General features: G+C 30.1%; 2 protein-coding genes across 8 annotated transcripts; one reads left to right on the plus strand and one right to left on the minus strand.

Moving 5' to 3' along the window:
• Positions 1–3,390, minus strand: LOC101221002 (ATP synthase mitochondrial F1 complex assembly factor 2). Its single transcript, XM_004145639.3, has 4 exons — positions 2,751–3,390; positions 2,498–2,672; positions 948–1,225; positions 1–795 (listed from the first exon to the last, which is right to left on the minus strand). The coding sequence occupies exons 1-4, from the start codon at positions 3,180–3,182 to the stop codon at positions 688–690; spliced, it is 993 nt and encodes a 330-aa protein (XP_004145687.1). The 5' UTR covers positions 3,183–3,390; the 3' UTR covers positions 1–687.
• Positions 3,391–9,472: 6,082 nt separating this feature from the next.
• LOC101221236 (cystinosin homolog) lies at positions 9,473–16,626 on the plus strand. 7 transcript variants are annotated; one of them, XR_969038.2, is made up of 11 exons: positions 9,473–9,704; positions 9,798–9,930; positions 12,076–12,165; positions 12,256–12,380; positions 12,472–12,514; positions 13,406–13,523; positions 13,905–14,030; positions 14,739–14,788; positions 14,922–15,089; positions 16,011–16,059; positions 16,150–16,626. XR_969038.2 is itself a non-coding variant. In XM_011653279.2 (10 exons), the coding sequence occupies exons 1-9, from the start codon at positions 9,586–9,588 to the stop codon at positions 15,078–15,080; spliced, it is 963 nt and encodes a 320-aa protein (XP_011651581.1). In that variant the 5' UTR covers positions 9,473–9,585; the 3' UTR covers positions 15,081–15,089; positions 16,011–16,626. The 7 variants fall into 7 exon arrangements, 3 of the variants coding, with proteins under 3 accessions (XP_011651581.1, XP_011651580.1, XP_004145688.1); XR_969036.2 differs by having other exon boundaries at positions 9,475–9,704; positions 14,922–15,127; positions 16,011–16,161; positions 16,260–16,626; XR_969037.2 differs by having other exon boundaries at positions 9,475–9,704; positions 14,922–15,127; positions 16,011–16,161; positions 16,269–16,626.
• Positions 16,627–19,033: the final 2,407 nt, after the last annotated feature.

Genomic DNA, 19,033 nt, shown 5'->3' on the forward strand with positions numbered 1-19,033 from the left:
TGAAATCAAGTCATAAACAATTTCATAATACAACCATTAATATGAATCCTCCTGGTGGTGATAATCCATAAAAAGAATCGCATCTTCTAAGCATAGAAAGAATAGGTAGTAAATTAAAAGAAGGGCATATATGAGCATCTTGACTTTTGAGGCAACCAAAATTGACGTAGCACTTGCAAAAAAGGCATATCTAACATTTATGAAATATTGAGCAAAGGAACTTTCTCATATTGGAAAATGTTGAATGTTAGGGTGCAATAATGACTGTGACACTGCCTGCTGTAACTGTGATATCTGGAAACAGCCACCTCTTTGTGTGCAATGCTGCCAAGAGCCTTGACAATCTCTACAATACTAAACTATGACTTCAATTGGATTCAATATAACCTCTTCTACAAACCTTCTAATGCATTTACTTTGTATGTGATGTCGCTTTACTCTCACAAAGCATCTAAATACTTTGTTATTTCTTGGCCAGAGAGAAATGTTTACGAAAATAACCTATCCATTCTTTTACAGTAAATAAAATTATTTTCTCAACTGCTCACAGCTATTGTATGCCTACAAAAAAAGTCTTACAATATAATTTAGGAAGGCCCTTTGGATCTACAACAAGAGACAACCAAACAAAAAAAGCCACCATCCACGCTCTCAGGGTACAATAAGAACGTAATCTGATAAATGAACTCAAACCCTCCTCGAAAGAGCAAGAAATACCGTGGCAGATGAGATCTGAACCTGTAGATCAGCAATATCGACATCGTGACCACCTTCAACCAGACCCCACTTATCCACCTGCAAACGTTTGATCAGTTTTTTTTTTTTTTTTTTTTTTTTGGTTAGAATATGTTAGTGTCATTTATTTCTTAATATGACATCATCCTAGGACTCTTGCAATGCAGAATAAATATATGTATGATAAGGAATAAGGGAGAAAGAAGTAAAACCTGGAGATCTTCTTCGAGTCTAATCAACTCAATTGCTTCTTCGATCTGCAACTTTCCACGGAAAATTCCAATAGCAATTATTAAAGAGTGTGCGGCTGATGCGATGGCATCGATTGATGCCAATTCACAGTCGTTGGTTTTTTTCAGAAGATCTTCAACAGCCTTTATTAGACCGTCCTCCTGGTTCCCACCAAAAAAACTGGAATATACAATAGGCTTAAAGCCGAATTCTGAATGCACCCAGTCAAGTAAAGGATCGATTTTCTCCACTTGTCGTTCTGCAAGGAAAATGGAACATCGATTATGTACTGAAGCTTTTACTGTTGACAATGTGTATTCAGCCTTGATAATAATCTCTTGCATCAAACAAATTGGTTAATTTTCAATCCTAATTCTTGAACTTTTTACATAATGAAAAATGAGTTATGATTGTCAAGTGAGTATCATCACTTCTAAAAGATGAAGTGGAGGAGATACAGAATATATAAACTTATCGTTCCATGTTTGCATGCTATATGTTCGCTATGCTGGTACCTGCATGGGCATTCAAAATTTCTTACAGAACCAGAACAAGAAATTATCGAAATATGAATCTGAAAGACACCAAATCAGAAAAGTTTTATACTCGGAGGAATTGAAGGAAGAGAAAGAGATAAAATAGGGGAGATTATGTAATGGGTGAAGAGTCTATTACATGAGAATATATCTGTTTGGGCCATAGAGAATTTTGGTGGTTACATTTTTCTTTCCTTTATAAGAGGATGGGGGTATAGTTAATTTTCATCTTAGAATATATATGAATTGTAGCTCTTTTAGCATTGAGAAAGGGAGGAAACCCTCGAGCTTCCTTGGCAATTTTGCCTTAAGCACGAATATATAAGTCCGGGTTGATCAGAATCATACTGTAGACATGGTGATAGTCTGATATAAAGTTCAACAAATCGTATCAAGAAAATTGAATGCCCTTTATTTAAATTCATTTTTTCGAATAAGAAAAAATATACCGTGAGGACTGACATGTCCTCTTGCTAATAACTAATAATAATAAAAGACAGTGCTCGATCACTTATATCACAATCTAGATATTATTGCAGCTACGATTAAAAACATGTTGGAAACTTAAAGTAAAAATAGCCATTGATTACTCATATCAAGATGTAGATGTTTTTTGCAGCTACAACAAAAAAATATTGTCGATCACTCGATCATGGTATTGATGTTATTGCAGCTATAACAAAAAAATGTTGGGAAAAGCTATTGCAGCAAAAAAGAAACATCTTCGGAAGTTCTACTCAACTTTTAGAGCCTTCAAAGTTAATATGTTCTAGTTCTACGCAGGAGTAGAAGACTTAAATTAACGAAATACCACTCAATGTATGGCTCATATTGTGTTTATCAGCCTTTAAACACATCAGTAGAATAAAGATAGGGAATGGAAACTAAAGTAAAGCTGTTCTTGCACAATGCATCTAGTGAAGTTTGAACAACCAAACGTATTAATCTGTTGACATACCACAAACTTAGAAGGCTCATGGGTTTAGTTGACATACCATAAACTCCACTTGTTAAAACATTTTCCTCCGGAGCACGACAGAAAACCAGATCACTATTGAATTTCTTGATCAAATGTTCGATAATCGTGTGCCGGGTTAGAGGCACTCTTTCCAATGCGGTACAGGCCAATTTCATTAGAGGCATTGTGAAGGGTCTAATCCCGTCTGTTTCCTACATCGATTAAAGGTTCATTTCAATTCAGATAAACAGAATTTCAATAACCTTCGAAAAAGGATTATGAGAAGTTACCTGATATTCCCACTCAGCAGCAACTGCCTTGGCGAGGCCGAGAGTGGGTAGCTTTAGAGGCCTCTTGGTAGGAGTCTTAAGCGTCCGGTAATCAAGCATCACCGCCCATCCATTCCGATCATCCGCTTCCCTGGTAGTGACTTTCTGGTAAAATCGTTTACCAACAATGGAACCGGTCATGAACGAGGTGGGCATCGTGACGGAGGAGCTGGAACGGGATGAAGAATTAGAACGTGGAGCCTTAACGAAAACAGGCTCGTCTCTAGGGTTGTCATTGGAGAAAGTGAAGGAGGTGTCGTCTAAGGGAGATTGTTCGGCAGCGGTGGCGACACTGGTACAAAGCATACGGTAGCGGAAAGAATGAGATGGAGATAGCGTGGGATTGGTGATTCTGATTGATTTAGCCATTTTTGATAAAATTGAGCTCGACATTTTCGCTAGTGTTTTAGTGAATGATGTGCACTAGGGTTTTAGAAATTGAGGAAGAAGAGGATTCTGCAAAGTGACGGATCTGTTTACATATTTTCGGACTCCGACGGTGGATTTGCAGTTCCAAAATTTTATTTTAAACTAAGTTTGTGAAACGAAAATTTGTGATTTGGGCTCTCCATGCTCTCTTGTCTTTGTATAATATCATTCCAATATTTTCACTGGAACACAAGTTGTTTCACGAATGTCTTGAGTTTGAGTCATCCATTTTAGTCATACACATCTACTATTTATCTAATGAATTTTACGAATTTCAGCATGATTTGAAAAAATAGCATTGATGGTCGGTTTCACTATTATAACAGTTTCATTCTCTACATATGAATAGATAACCTATTTGGGATTAGTTTGATGTGAATTAGCTAAACCTTTAGAATTTGCATAACCAACAACGTCAAAATTCAATTAATTCGAATAAAACATATATTCATCGTTTTTTGGAAGTAAGGAAGTATATGCTTAATAATATTTCAATGTCTTTTTGTTGGAAATGAACTGTGTCTAACTAATAAATTTATAAAAAATGCAATATCTAGTCATGTATTATTAAAAAGATAAATAAGTACACCAATTGCACTATGATATGATACTTTAGGACCAAGAAGTTTTTCATTACCATCTCGATATCAAGATATATCTTTTCTTATGTCCAATGAACGAACTTCTATTAAAATTTTCAATGGATGTGTTTTCTCCAAATAAAACATTTTTCAAGATTTTTCATGTATACTGACATCTGTTAAATGCTCAATTTGCAAGCCAAGTCAAATTTTTGTTTTTTTCGAAATCTTTCGTTTCAAATATTTCTTAAGATATTCTATTGCATTTGAAAGTTTTTGTAGAGTTTCAATTATATTTAAGTTATCAATGTATACAATAATAACAAATATTGACTGTGATTTATCTATAAAAATACAGAAATATATTGAATTATTTTGATATCATTCTTTCAACATATTTTCACAATTAGGTGATTGTACCACATTCATCCGAACTGTTTTAATACATATGGCGATTTATGTAACTTTATTGAATACATTTTTTGGGAATTTGATTTATATGCTTAAAGTATCTTAAATCATTCTAGAATTCTCAAATAAATATCGCTATGAATCGATCTATATAAATGTATAGGATGCAAGTTTAAACTTTCATACACGATTAATAAAACCAATTACTAAAAATGTTAGTGCAATTTGCATCTACCACAAAATAAAATAATATGTAGATTGTGGAAGTTAGGTATATGTATATACATGGGATTAGCTACCTTTTATATGTTCAAAACAAAAAAGAAAATGAAATTATTACATCCATATTAATTGAGATGGAGCTGTGTGGATATAATGGAAATCCATCCTAAGACATGGTATATGATAATCTCCATGGGAATGGAATTCCATGAACCCATTTCTGTATTTCTTTCTCTCTTCTCACCTTAATTAATATAAGTGTGAGAACAGGCTGTGGTGCCTTTGGGAACCCGGAGGGCGGAGGATATTTTTCTTACTATAATACTGAAACACACATGTAAAATAAATAAAAGATAGTAAAAGTTTTGTGGTTGAGATTTGATCTTACTATAATACTGAAACACACATGTAAAATCAAAAACGTCGTTGAAAAGAATGATTATACAAATTTAATTTCTAAAAAAAATGAGAAACAAAAAAACAAAAAACAAAAAATAAAATGTTACCAAGTTGGACTTAAATAAAAGATTATATTTAAGTGAAAAATCAAATAATCACACACCCAACAAAATGGAATCCAAGTATGAAAGAGAGAGGACAATTGCTGTATTAATTAGAACTAAAAACAATTACACTATAAATTACTAAAAAAATCAAGTAGGACAATTGCCTTATTAATTAAAATAAAAGAAGATCAAACGTTGCTTTTTATACATATTTTTATATTTTAATGCATATTATATATTTTTATTTTACATCATCAATTCGTATCTACACTATAAAATAATAAGAAAATAAATAACAAAAACAAGAAACAATACTTAGTTATCAAATTTCTATTTCAAACAAGAAATACAAATAGTTATTATTCAATTATTCTTAAAACGTTAAACTCTCTGCCCAATAGAATATGTTAGCGATGAAGGAAAAATTAGATGAAAAGACAAAATTTAAAAATTACACTGATATAAACTCTATTATTATAATTTTTTTGATAATTTTTTTTTCATATAAATGTAAGAAACAAATAGAACAATTGCTTTGTAATTTAAAATAAAACAATTGCTTTACTAATTAATATATATATATATAAGAAAAGGGGCAATCGCTTTATTAATCAAAATAAAAAATCAAAATGGGATAATTGCTTTCCAAATAAAGATAAAATATCAGCAATTCCTTTATTGGTAATTTTCTTTTAGAAAAATAAAAATGGTTGAATTTTAATTCTTATATGTGATTCTATTCTTTAACCATAGGGATATTTGTTTCAAAAGTTGGGAAGTTTGTCGACCAACTTTTGGACACCATCTTTGATGATCATCGTCGACCAAATCTTCGACCACAACCTCCAACGATAACTCCACCAGAAAACTTCTGACAACCAACTCCGGCGACCAATGTCAACCTACCTTCAATTGCCATCTACCAACCTTGAAAATTTTTAATAAAAACATTTATTAAAACGTTTTTCTTTGACTTTTGACTTTCTACAACCGAACGGTCATATATTTAATTGCATAATCTTTTTCTGAATTAATTGCTAAAACATTTCGTAATTGATACAATTTTCGTCATTACAAATTATGATCGTTTGGATTCTGACCGTTGGTTGCCTCTTCACGTCACTATATATATACAGTCCCATTATTCATTTAAGAACACATAAAAAGCAGTTCTATCTCGTTTTCTATACTCTCCCAAAACAAAATTGTTCTTTTGATATCAAGCAACATAGTATCATTTTTTGAATGATTGTGAATTCCAGTTGGTTTCAGTGCAAAGCCAATTGAAGACCAAAACTATTTTATCCTAGGGATGATGGAGCTACCATACTGTTTGCACAACAAGAGCTGAGCTGCAAAACGTCTTAAAAAGAGTGTGATTCACGACTCAGTCCGTATATTAACCTATTTTCTATTTTGCAGCTTCTGTTTGAGTGACGATCTATTTGCTATACTGATTAGTAGGCTAAATTGTTTGGCGAGCAGACCGAGACGTGAGATACAAAACGAAGTGCAACAACATCAACCCTTCCTCAACCCAATGTGGCAACCTCCCTAATTCCATTTTGAAAATTACTAATATACCCTTCTTCTTCCTCTTCTTCAGACGGTGTGTTTTCCTGAAGGTTATTTTTCGTATTAAGATCTTTTGGACATTCCCACCCTTGATTATCTTTTCAAATAAATTTAAGTTTATATGCTATTTAATCCCTTTTTTTTCTCATTTATAATTTCTATACTATGATTTTTGTTAATTTTAATATCTGTATTTTAAAAATACAACTGTTTTTAAGTTATGATGGTACAATTTTCATTTCTTCATTTACTCTTGGATTAGGTAATTGATTGTGATTACACAGTTAAAATTTTAATTTAATTACCTTCAATCAACTCTATCTTAGAATTTATATCAATATATTTGTGAAATTAAAATTTTGATATCAATCTCAACATCATTGTATTTTGTTAACAAGCTTATTTATCTAAGGAATGTCAATTCAATAAAATAAAATGGTAAAATTTTAACAAACTACCACAAATTGATGAAAAATTGTATCAGATGACAAAAACATTTAGAAAAAAAATAGCACATGACACTTTTTTTTCTTCATATTGCGAATATGACAAATATGACAACTATCAGAGCGGTATCAAAGAGCTTAGGGTTATCGCCTTTTAAATTTGCTACTTTTGCAATTTAGAAAAATGACATGAACCCTGTTATCTTAATTTATTTTGCTACTTTTGCAAGTGTCCCTTGATTGATTATAACAATTAGTAAACTATAAAGACTATTTGATTAAATTAAAAATTAGGGGGTTTGTAGTTTCAACAAACATATTATTTTGAGGTGGTTTGTCTCTATTTTTCCACTTTCATAATGCTATTTTGGTTATTAAATCAAGCGTGGTTAAATTAACATAACAAATCTTTTGTCATGAATATTTTACCTAATAATTGTTCTAGAATGACTAAAATAAATATTTTGAAAGTATATAAATAACTGCTAAAATGAATAAAAATTAAAGTATTTTAAAAGTGTACTAAAATAAATTGAAGAGAGACCTAAAACTAGATTTATTGCAATTTTCATTAGAAAACAAAACTAGAGTTTGTAAAAGCTTTGATTGTTATTTTCTGTTTTCGATACTTTGCTTTTCTAATTGTTATTTACACTTATTTACATGTTTACAAGTTATGTCTCACATTCATAAGAACCAATTTATTGAAGCGTAACATATGCTTAAAATATATTGAAAAAAACGTTGTAGTTAAATAAATTAAGGTAAATTGTTTGATGAAGACTAGGATGATTTGATAAATTAAATATATGAAATTTGTGTATTGGATTTAGAATATGATTTTTTAAAAAAAGAAATTCTATAACTCTTCCCCTAAACACATACTATCATAACATTTGACATATCATAACACTAACCCTCCATAACCCAACCCTTCTCCCAATCTCCGACCACCACCTTTAATGACTCTATCAGCCAATTTCGACAACCAACCCCAGCCACCATCGCCACCAATCAATGTTGAAAAATATTAATAAAAACATTTTTAGTGTATATAACAAACAAAATAAATTTGCATATACAAATACTTTTTAAAAAATGTTTTCAAACACATCGTACTTTTATTTTAAGAAGTTTTCACTGGAAGTGTTTAAACACAAATGAATTTTTGAAAAATATTTTTCAATGTCATTTCAAATACACTTTTTGTTTAATTATAATAACATTTTTTAAAACGCACTTTCTCATGCTTTTTTCGGGCAAAACTAAATTATTTTATCTCCTCATTAAACTTATCAATAGTCATATATGAAGATTGTAATTAGATTTATTAAAAGAACAACCTAACTAACTAGATTTAATTAATTCATATACCAATTTCTATAAAATTGTAGAAGACATGTTCATCCCAATTAGCAACAAAGTAGTTTGTATAAATTAGTGCGAATGACAAGAAGTGACTAGGGTAGTTTCAGTTTTCTTCCGCATTTAGGTTTCAATAATTATATTTTCATAAATTTATTTTATAACACATAATTACTTTTAAATATTCCTTTTATTTTTGTAGGGCCCAAACTAGTATCTTAATTACTATGTTTATTTTTATTTACTTTATTACTAATTTTAAGAGAATATTTGAACGGTTTTCTTTAAATTTAGTATTTTCTTCTATTTGAAATAAAAAATCTATCTTTAACTTATATGGTAATGACCTTAGCTTAGTAGAAAAGTTGAGTCGTTACAATAAAGTAATTTGTATAAATTAGTGGAAGGTACAATTCCAACTATGTTTTCAAAAAATGGTATTTCATTTACCTAATATCTATATGCCAAAAATAGTAATACTCTACATTCCAAACACAAATTATAATGACCAACAGACCATTAGAATCTACAGACTATAAAAACCACAAATTATAATAACTTAATCTACACGTCAATCCACCCTAAAAGGTTTACAATCACATTTGCTTTTTGTACATAACTTTAAATAACTTATCTTTATTTTTAATTGATTTTTCAAGTAATTCATTATAATTTAGATGTCATCTAATATAATTAGCATCGATATCATCACATAAACGGTTAAGTAAACATTCGGTTTAACTTGTAAGCATTTTATTAACTCACATGGAGAAGTATTTAGTAAAGATGAAGGATTAAATTGTTTGTTTTGATTAAAATTGATTGGATAATAACAATAATATTTAAAAGATACATTATGGAAATATACATATTCAAAATTTGTAAGCAGAAGGGTATTTCATTAAAAAGAAAAAAGTGGGAACTAATTTAAAGATTTATTAGGAGTGGAGTGTACGGATAGAAAGTTGAAAAAGGAAAAAAAAGAAAACAATGAAGCATTTTATTTGTGGAGGAGAGAGAGGGTTGTAGAGTGGAAGGGAAGTTGTGGGTGCCACGTCGGTAGGTCGGCCATGCAAAGAAAATGAATGGTCCAGATTGAAAGAAGTTAAAAGGAAAGGGATGTTTTTTTAGAAGGAAGGAAAGGGAAATTTGATGATGTTAGGAAATGGGAAAATATAGTCCAAAATGAGTCAGACTCATCACATAACCACAGCTAGTTAATGTGTGAGAGAGGGAGAAGAGAAGATCAGAAGAGAGAGAAATGAGTTCATGGAATTCAATATCAATGGAGATCCTATACGGGGTATTAGGATGGATTTCCATCCTCTGCTGGGCGCTTGCTTCCTATCCACAGGTCATTCTAAATTTCCGACGCAAAAGGTACTAACCTAACTGCTACTACTACCTACTCTTTACTTAATCAATTAATTAATATTCCCTCTGATTCTATTATTTGGATTTTGATTTTGTTAGTGTTGTAGGATTGAGCTTCGATTACTTGATTTTGAATTTCACCAAACAATCTTCCTATTTGATATACAACGCTACCCTCTTCTTTAGTACCACAGTTCAGAAGCAGTACTTCGATAAATATGGCTACGATCAGGTACACTTATCTCCCTCTGCCTATTCCCAAATTCCATCCCTAAATATCCCAATACAATCATAAATATATCTAAATCTACAAAATTCCTTTTTAGATAACAAAAACTCTCCAAAACACACTTATCTAAATCCACTCTTTTTTGTTTCTACCAATCTCATCATCCTCAAATTCAGCACTCCATCAAACTCAATTTTATGCTAATTATATTACATACTATAAACAATACTAATGAACATAGTTTAGTGTCTGAAAACTTTTCTTACATTTATTTGGATCCAATTTCAAGCATCACTCCTTATATTTTTTTTATCGGCTGCTGAAACTCGTGATAGATATCTATAATAAGTTTTTATAAAATAGTTTTCAATACCAAAATTGCTAAATGCATTTATAGTGTAACAGTATTTTTTAACATTATCAATCATATTTTGTTTTGTTTTTAAATATTTTTTTTATTTATTTTGCTGTTTATTTGAAAACAACACCATCCATAAATATCTCGTTTCATTTTTATAATCTAAAAACAATCCTTTAAATTAGTAAATAGATATTTTATAAATTTTAAACTAGATTAATAATACAATAATTGTGAAGTAAGGATTCAATCTTTAGGTCAGGAGGTAAATTATTTTTGAGATTTTTAAATATAGTAAAATTGATTAAAATATTTATAAAATATAGTAAATTAAATATATTGGATATTTTGTTACATTTTTTAATATTTTTAAAAGTGTTGTTATTTCTATCATTGATATATACTCAATTTATTTTTTCAAATAAATGTAATCAAAGAAAGGTTGGGTTTTCTTGTCATATTGTGTGATGGGTCCCATTTCTATAAATTATTTTTTGAAAATATTATTATTATTATTCTTATTAATATTTATTATATTGTATTATTATTATTATTATTTAATTATAAAAAAATAGTCATTATTTGATTTATTTCACTTTTAATGAAATTAACTATCTTTTTTATATTTGGTTGATTTTTTTTCTTAACTTTATAACTTTTGATATTGTATAGATTCAATTTCAACTTTGTAATTTTTGGTATTGTATAAATTCAATTTTTGAATGTTCCATTTTGGTAAAAAGAAAAAATTAGTCATTTTAAATTTATAAAAATTAGAAATTATTTGTTATTAAAAATAAAGGTAATAAGAAATGGAAGGATAAAATTAACGATAGAGTATAAAACAATAATAAACTAATTGTGTTTGTGTGTGATTGAAGAACAAAATGTAAATCATTTTTTTAATTTTATGAAAATAATTTTACAAAAAATTAATTTTATACGAATTTTGTTATTTTAAACTTTTAATATCGTAAGTTTAGAACAAAGGTGGCAACATTCCACCATTTTACAAGTTTAAAACTTTGATTTAAAAGTATACAAAATCAAATTTAAAAGCATGTATATATATACAAGTATATAGAGTAATAAAAATAAAAAATATAATATAATAAGAATAATGAGAATAATGGGAATAATAAGAATAATAAGGATAATAACAACAATAATAACAACCATAGATATTAGTAATATTATTAAGAATATTAAGAAGAAGAATAATAATATTAAGAATATTAAAGAATATAATAAGAATATTAAGAATAATAATAATAATTAAAATAAAAATAATAATGATAATAATTAAAAATAATAAATTAAAATGTGAGGTTTTGTACTAAATACTAAATTTTTAAATGAGATTATAAAAAAAAAATCTGCAAAATTGAGTACTGAATAGTAATTTCAGAAAATGTGTTTTATGTATAAAATCTGAAATAAAATCAAACAGTGGAAGGGTGTTTTTCAGAATCGAGTAATAGACAAAACCATTGTTTTTCAGAATCGAGTAATAGACAAAACCATTTTTAAAAATAAATTCGATGGTCATGACCTTTAGAACTACAGGTTATCCGTATCCCTATATAAGACTAATAGAACTATATGGCTATGACTTCCCTGGAAATGGATTTTCAATCTCTCTCTATCCCTTTCCCAACTCCTGATATTCACCACCTTCATTTCCTGGCACAATACCCAATTTACGGGGAAATCAAGAATAACACTCACGCTGCAGCTTTTCAGTTAAATTAATTGCATTGGTTCTTAACCCTTTTCATTTCTTCCCCTAGATGATACCGGTGGCTTTGAGCGATGTCTTTTTCCCCTTCCACTCCATTATACTGATCCTCGTCGTCTCGGTTCAAATTGTATTTTTTGATGTCAGTGGTTTGTTCTCTTTCGGCCTTGGATCTTGCTTTGGTTTAATTTGGGTTGCTATTTAGCATTCTATTGATTGGATTTTGATGCAGCGTGGCAGCCAGAAAGTCTCGAAGGCATCAATTGCCATCTTGGTCGCAGTATGGTTTTTTGCAGGAGCCTGCTTTTTTATGGCTCTGCCAACCCATTCATGGCTTTGGCTTGTCTCCATATTCAAGTAACCATCTCCCTGTCTCTTTATTGTGAAGCTATGTTGGTTTGGTTGACTTGCTAATAGTTCAACGACGATCATTCTCAATGTGTTGCAGTTCGATTCAAGTTTTTATGACATTCATCAAATACTCTCCTCAGGTTTGCCTTTCTGCCAAGTAGAAAGTAGGCTAAACTACACATTAAATCTTCCATTATACATATACTAACTTTTTTCATGATTCAACTTAATAAATATGCTAACCTTTTTACTTATCATGTTTCTTTTTTCCTCTCCACAATAAGTTAACACCTAAGAGAATCGTTCAGTTTATCAAATTAGTTTTCATTTGTGTGGTCTTGATGAGAATAAAGAAAAGGTGATTGAGAAAAGAATTGACACAATTCACATTCTACTTGTGTTCATATCTTTTTAATATATTAATCCATTAATTTTTATAGCCCACTCAATGTTTGGGGCTCAAAATATAATAGTGGTATTTACAACTCTTTATAAACCCACGATTAACTGCAATAATACTTTCTGAAATCCCTTTTTGTCATGTTGTTTACTATTTTCTACTATCCTCACTATGTGTACTATTTCCTACCTAACTAAAATAGTCTGACACTCCTCTCCAAGCATAGACTATTGTAATTTAGAATAAAATAGTTTGCACTAAAAAACATCCACTATTATAACCACTAAGTGTCCCAAACTCCCCCCCCCCCCCCCATGTTTTAATGTATTCTTGTCCATTAACAAAAATGCCAAGTATATGAAAATAAAATTTATCTTTAATCATCTCTCTGGAAAGAATTAAGGTGATATTTAATAGTCCAACCCCAAGTAAAGTGATATTTAATAGAATTATCCAGCCCAGTAAGTCATGGAATTATTTACCTAACCAAACGTACTCAACATGACCATGTTGCTCTTAAGAATTGTAAAGTCATTTAGGGTTTTAAGAAAAAATTGTACATGCTACTGATATAAATTTGCTAACAAAGAACAAAGCTTGCGTTTCATTTAATCTAGTTGTTTACATACAGGCATTTTTGAACTTCACCAGGAAGAGTACAGTGGGATTCAGCATTGGTAATATAGTTCTGGACTTCAGTGGAGGAGTGGCAACTTTGGCTCAAATGAGCGTGCAATCAGTTGACCAAGGTCATCTAGTGTTTTTTTAACCAAACGTATCCCAAATACTTGAATTGTAATCTACATTCATGCTTTGCTTGGAATTGAGTCATATTTTATTTCAACCGTATACTTTTTTATAAAGAAGTGAAAGTTAATGTTCAAGTCGTATGAAAAACTAATCTACCAGAAGATAAATGCAAAACACTCTAAGCATATGATTCTGATTTGGTTGTTCATCCCAAGGTTAGGTTGAGTTTATAAGAATTTGTTTTGGACGGTTCCTATTATATGAAACATTTATATTTATCAAAGTAAACGTTATTCTGCAATCTCTGCTTTTAGTCTTTCCTACAAAGATTTCCATTTAAAAAGTCTTCATGTCTCCTTAATGTTCCTTTTCGTGATTAGGACAGATTCTTAAGGCTTCTTGGGGAATGCGGTGTGTTCAATTTGGCGAGATCTTTTGGAAGAGAGGAATCATAGAATTTGTAAAGATTTGGCAAGGGAACCTAAGGATGTTTCATCCTTTGTGCCGTTACGTTTCATCCTTGCTTATGTTACAATATTGAGTCTCTAATTAATTTATTGGTCTATTTATGCAAGTAATCTCATTAAATATTGCACTAATTTCTACCATATGACTAAATTGTTTCAAATTTTGAAGTATAAGTACTAAATTGTTACATAGTGTAGTGAAGTCTATTGACTAGATCGTAGCAAAGTTGAAGTAGAGGGACTAAATCGGTAGAAACCAAAGTTCATGAACTCAACGGTTACTTTTTATGAAAATTTTGGGACTAGAAATGATTTTTAGCCCATTTGTTCCTGTTCTAAAAAAAGTATTTATCTATGTACTTTTGTAATCTGTACCTTGAATACAAATTTTGGGGTTAACTAAACATATTTGGTTTGATGCTTTTATCATTCTATTGAAGTAATGATTCAGTTCACTTATGAAGTTTAGCATGTAACAATTTATTTCGATAGTTTAAGATTTGTAATAACCTAGTTTTTGAATTTTAGCTTTCATTGATTTAGTTAGTTAATATTTTGTAATGATTTAATCCTTAAGAGTCAGAAATTTTGTAACGGTAAAGTATTGATCTTTTACTATTTATCAATCTACATGCATTTGAAACCTTCCTTGCATCTGGACTGAAATTTTCATGCAGGAAAACTAAATCATTACAAAATTTAAAAACTGCATATTCCGTCTAGATTTTGACTTTGGGTTTTTTCCAGGTTCTTGGGTGAACTTTTTGGGAAACATAGGGAAGCCCTTGCTAGCTTTGGTAAGATCTCTCTCTCTTGTAGAAGTCTAATTCCTTGTATTGCGGACGATGTCATTTAAGGAACCAACTATGGCATTTAAACAAGTTATTTGAGTTTGCAGTATTTGCTCACTATATCCACACTGTGCTGCAGGTCTCTATAGCGTTTGATCTGATTTTCTTCTATCAACATTTTGTATTATATCATATCAAGGCATCAAGGGTTTCATTTCAACGTGACCCTGAAAGCACCGACTCTGAACCATTAATTAAGGACTCTGATCACTTGCAAGGGATTGGCACAACCAGTTGAGACTTGATGGTATTGCCTCCACCTCTTAGCTATTTTCGTGCCAATAGGTGAGAACTCATTTCTTGGCTGATTGAGTAAAAAAAGTTCCATTTTCGTCTTATTGGATTGGACCTTAAATTAAAGATGGTTATATAAATGCCTTCTTCTAGTTGAGGTATTTTACGTTTTGGAGATTAGTGTTTGTTTAGGTTGCGTTTGAGTATTTTTGTCTTGGATTGAGTATCCTTTTGGCTGGCTTGAGGTTGCGGGTGCTTCATGTACTTCAAAACTATCGTTCTTGGGACAGACATAACATAAAAATACAAAAGCACTTCAAATGCTTTATAAATGCAGAAATAAATGTAAAACTGATTTGTTATCAAGAACTTTAACTATACTTTTACTTAAAAGTATTTTCGCTAAAAGCACTGGATTCTTATTGTCAAAAAAATACATCTAACAACCTATCTTCACATACCGTTTTCTTTTCGGTTCTTTAAAAGAATTACATGTGATTTCTCTTTGGAGTTGGGAGCTATATCAACTTTTTTATTGCTGATTAATGAAACTCTCTGCAGTTTGAAGTTCATAACTAACACCTGCTCTGTTCTTATTTGTCGAAACCTTGCTCCTTGTTGGCTTGGTAATTTTGCCTTAATTTGATGACGATTTGTTTTTAGTTTTACATTTTAAAAGGTACGTTTGTTTTCTCACCAATTTTGTAATATGGTTTTCAATTTCCACATTAAATAAAAAATTGAGTTCTTATCCAAATTAAGAATACTAAAATTAACTGCGTGTTTAATTTTCAAAACTTGCCTTGTTTTATGGAAAACAGTGAAAGGGAACAACAGAACAAATAAATTTATATGGGGAAATGATGTTACTAATAAACTAGAACCAAATAGTTATGAAATAGGATCTTAATTCATTTATTTATTTTTGAAACAGGTATTTACTATTCTTATTACCATGGAGTTCTAGTGCCAACACAAAGGAGGTTCATTTCTCTTTTGCCTGGTCCATTTGTTTCCTCTTAGTACTAGTCCCATCCATTTTCTTCTGAGCGGCTGAGCCTCTGCTATTATAGAGTCAAATACAGGTGATATGACCATTCTTGAAGCAAGCAGTTAAGAAATCTCCTTTTATGCTTTATGGAACTCGAAGCTGAACATGCAAAAAATATTGAGGAGACTATAGTTGATGCAGGGGAGAGCTTGAAGTTGAAGGGTCTTGTTCGATGGAAGCGCTTGAGCTTTTTAGGGATACTTTGAAGAAGATGGCTTAAACAGGGTGGGTTTGGGGAGTCCATTTGTTCATACTTGGTCGTGAGTTATGTATAAGAATAGATTTGACTATTTTTCACTTGACTGCGTAGTCTGACTACTTTTGTGAATCGGGCTAAGAAGTTGTTATAAAGATGAAATTGTGTTGGGTTTCTTAGATGTTTATTTTCAGCTCACCAAGGCAACATCGAGAAAGAAGCCTTCAAGATCATTAACAATTGGTATGTTGTAATGGTCATCATACATTTAGTGATAGCATGCAACTGAGTAAGGAAATTGAATTTGCTGTAGTTGTCTCGGTAACTATTTATTAACTGTAGGTCTAAAGACACATGATTTCTTAACTTTCATAAAATTTAGTAACTGTTTACACAAAATTTTAAGTTGAACTTTATGATGATCCAACTTGGTTTATTCTCTAGTATTTGATTCTTCAACTCTTTTTCGGTTGAATGTCAACGTTTGATTTGAGGTTGCTCCTTGAAGAAGAAGTGGAGCACGTGATATTCTTGGAGTTGAAAGCGTGTATCTTCAAAGCAACTTTAGTCTTTCAATTCTTAAAAGAACATACTCTAGACCTTCATAAAAATACATGTCCTCTTCCAACGGGGACATCTCTATATAAAATCTTTTGGTGGATTTGGATTCTGTTGGTCCATGAATTAGACATATGGATATGAGTCATGTTTAGCATTGGGTCTAAATCAAGTTTAATCTTGGACTCAATTTAATTTTAGTTCAAATAAATAATAGAAATATTTATAGAAATCATAATTTAGACATGATTTTATCCAAATGTCTTAAATTTTCATTTACTTTCTTAATTAAAATTTCGTAGTTTTTAAGATCATTTTATCCTTCACATCAATTTTAATAATTAATTTTCGAAGATATATAAGAAATATTACCACAATTAAATTATACTAAATTTATTATCTATTTTGTAAAGGAAATTGTCAAAAATAACAAATTGGACAAAATATTTATAACATATAACAAAGTTTCAGAGTTTATCAATAATATAAACATTGATAAATAGAAGTTCATCAATTTCTATCATTGATAAAATCCAAAATTTTAATATAGCTTGTAAATATTTTAGTATACTTTTCTATATTTGAAATTGCTCCATTTTATAACTTCCATAATTAGTATAATAAATAATCCACAATTATATTTGCATTTATTATTAGAATATCATTTATTGGAGATTTAATTTTAATATGGTATAAGTTGAATCTAGTATGGTAATAGTATATTTAATAATTTCTACAGATTCACTTTATTCAATTTCAGCGTCAATACAAAATCAAATTTTCACAAACTTACTTTTTGGCGTCGTCCATTGTTTCAACTTTGTCATTTGGTCTTTTTTATTTTGTTCTTCCATCTTTTCATCTCTTTCAAGTATATCCGTTAAGTACATAATTTTTTTGTTCATATTTCTTTCTCCTTCCTATTTATGTAATTTTTTCCACATATATTTCCTGTTTAATTTTTCCATGAAGTGTCGGGTAAACAAAGAGTATAATGAGTTTAATATTGTAGTCATCTTCTTCAAATAATTTTTTCATGTTATTATTTTTGTTGCTTAAATGTGCTGTCAACGGTATATACTCTTTCACATATAAAATATTATAATAACAGTTGCACATATTTTGATTGTACTCTATACTATTTCTTTAAGTGCCTACTAATTTCATTACTATTATATACCACTCAATAGTCTGATTATGTTTTGTGATTTATTAGATATATACACATGCATATTTTCAATAATATATAAGTTGTGACACATATAGTTATATTATTTTTTGTCAGTGCATATTCGTTTCATTACTATTATTTAATTATCACTGCATATTTTAAATATGTTATGTGATGTTACCAATATATACACTTGCATATTTACAATAACATGTATGTAGTGACACATATAGTTCGATTGTTTTTTGTCAAGTATGACTAAAATGGTTGTATAATATTTTGATGTGTTTTTTAATGATTCTGACAACTAGCTAATTGTTTTTGAAATATTAGTGAATGAATTTATGTCTTTTAATGAACTTATAATGATTCTGGCAACTACCTTTTGCATCCCGAGAGGCGAGCAAGTATGACACAAGCGCTGAGAGGTTACTCACCCTAATTCAGAGTTAATACATGCTTTGTATTGCCTCGAAGTATTAAAACACAACATAGTGCGTTTAGATAATTAAACCCTTCCTTCATTGCCTTATTTATAATGAGTTCACATTTCGCAATTTCATCTCGCAATGCTCACCTTGCACCGCCAAGCACCATAGTGTAAATAGCTAATTTAATTAGCATACTATCCATAAAGATACTGTATATATTATACCACATGATTTAGTACATGATAAGATAAATTAGGAGCTTAAATTCTCTGTGTTCGACCCTAGACTTACCATGAAACCTCTCTTCGCTTATAACTTTGGGAGATAGAGAGGAAAACTTGTACAATCACGTTTACTTTTAGCAATCAAGCAACACATGAATAAGACAACTTTTTTTTTTTCGATTAGCCATATTTAGTTGCCTAACAATCGATCAAGTAGAGTCTCTCATGTTAAATATACAAAGTCATACTTGAGTCCACAACACATAAGTGAAATAAACTAAATTGATAACCATCAACCATCTCACTTCTACTAGGAACAATTATAC

Source organism: Cucumis sativus, chromosome 3 (genome assembly GCF_000004075.3).
Source record: "Cucumis sativus cultivar 9930 chromosome 3, Cucumber_9930_V3, whole genome shotgun sequence".
Taxonomy (NCBI): Eukaryota; Viridiplantae; Streptophyta; class Magnoliopsida; order Cucurbitales; family Cucurbitaceae; genus Cucumis; species Cucumis sativus.

Coding starts and splice junctions, on each gene's coding strand:
- LOC101221002 (XM_004145639.3), bottom strand. CDS start 3,182: ATGTCGAGCTCAATTTTATCAAAAATGGCTAAATCAATCAGAATCACC. Junction 2,673..2,750: donor CTGCTGAGTGGGAATATCAG/GTAACTTCTCAT, acceptor TAATCGATGTAG/GAAACAGACGGGATTAGACC. Junction 796..947: donor GACTCGAAGAAGATCTCCAG/GTTTTACTTCTT, acceptor AAACGTTTGCAG/GTGGATAAGTGGGGTCTGGT.
- LOC101221236 (XM_011653279.2), top strand. CDS start 9,586: ATGAGTTCATGGAATTCAATATCAATGGAGATCCTATACGGGGTATTA. Junction 12,515..13,405: donor TCATCAAATACTCTCCTCAG/GTTTGCCTTTCT, acceptor GTTTACATACAG/GCATTTTTGAACTTCACCAG. Junction 14,031..14,738: donor GATGTTTCATCCTTTGTGCC/GTTACGTTTCAT, acceptor GGTTTTTTCCAG/GTTCTTGGGTGAACTTTTTG.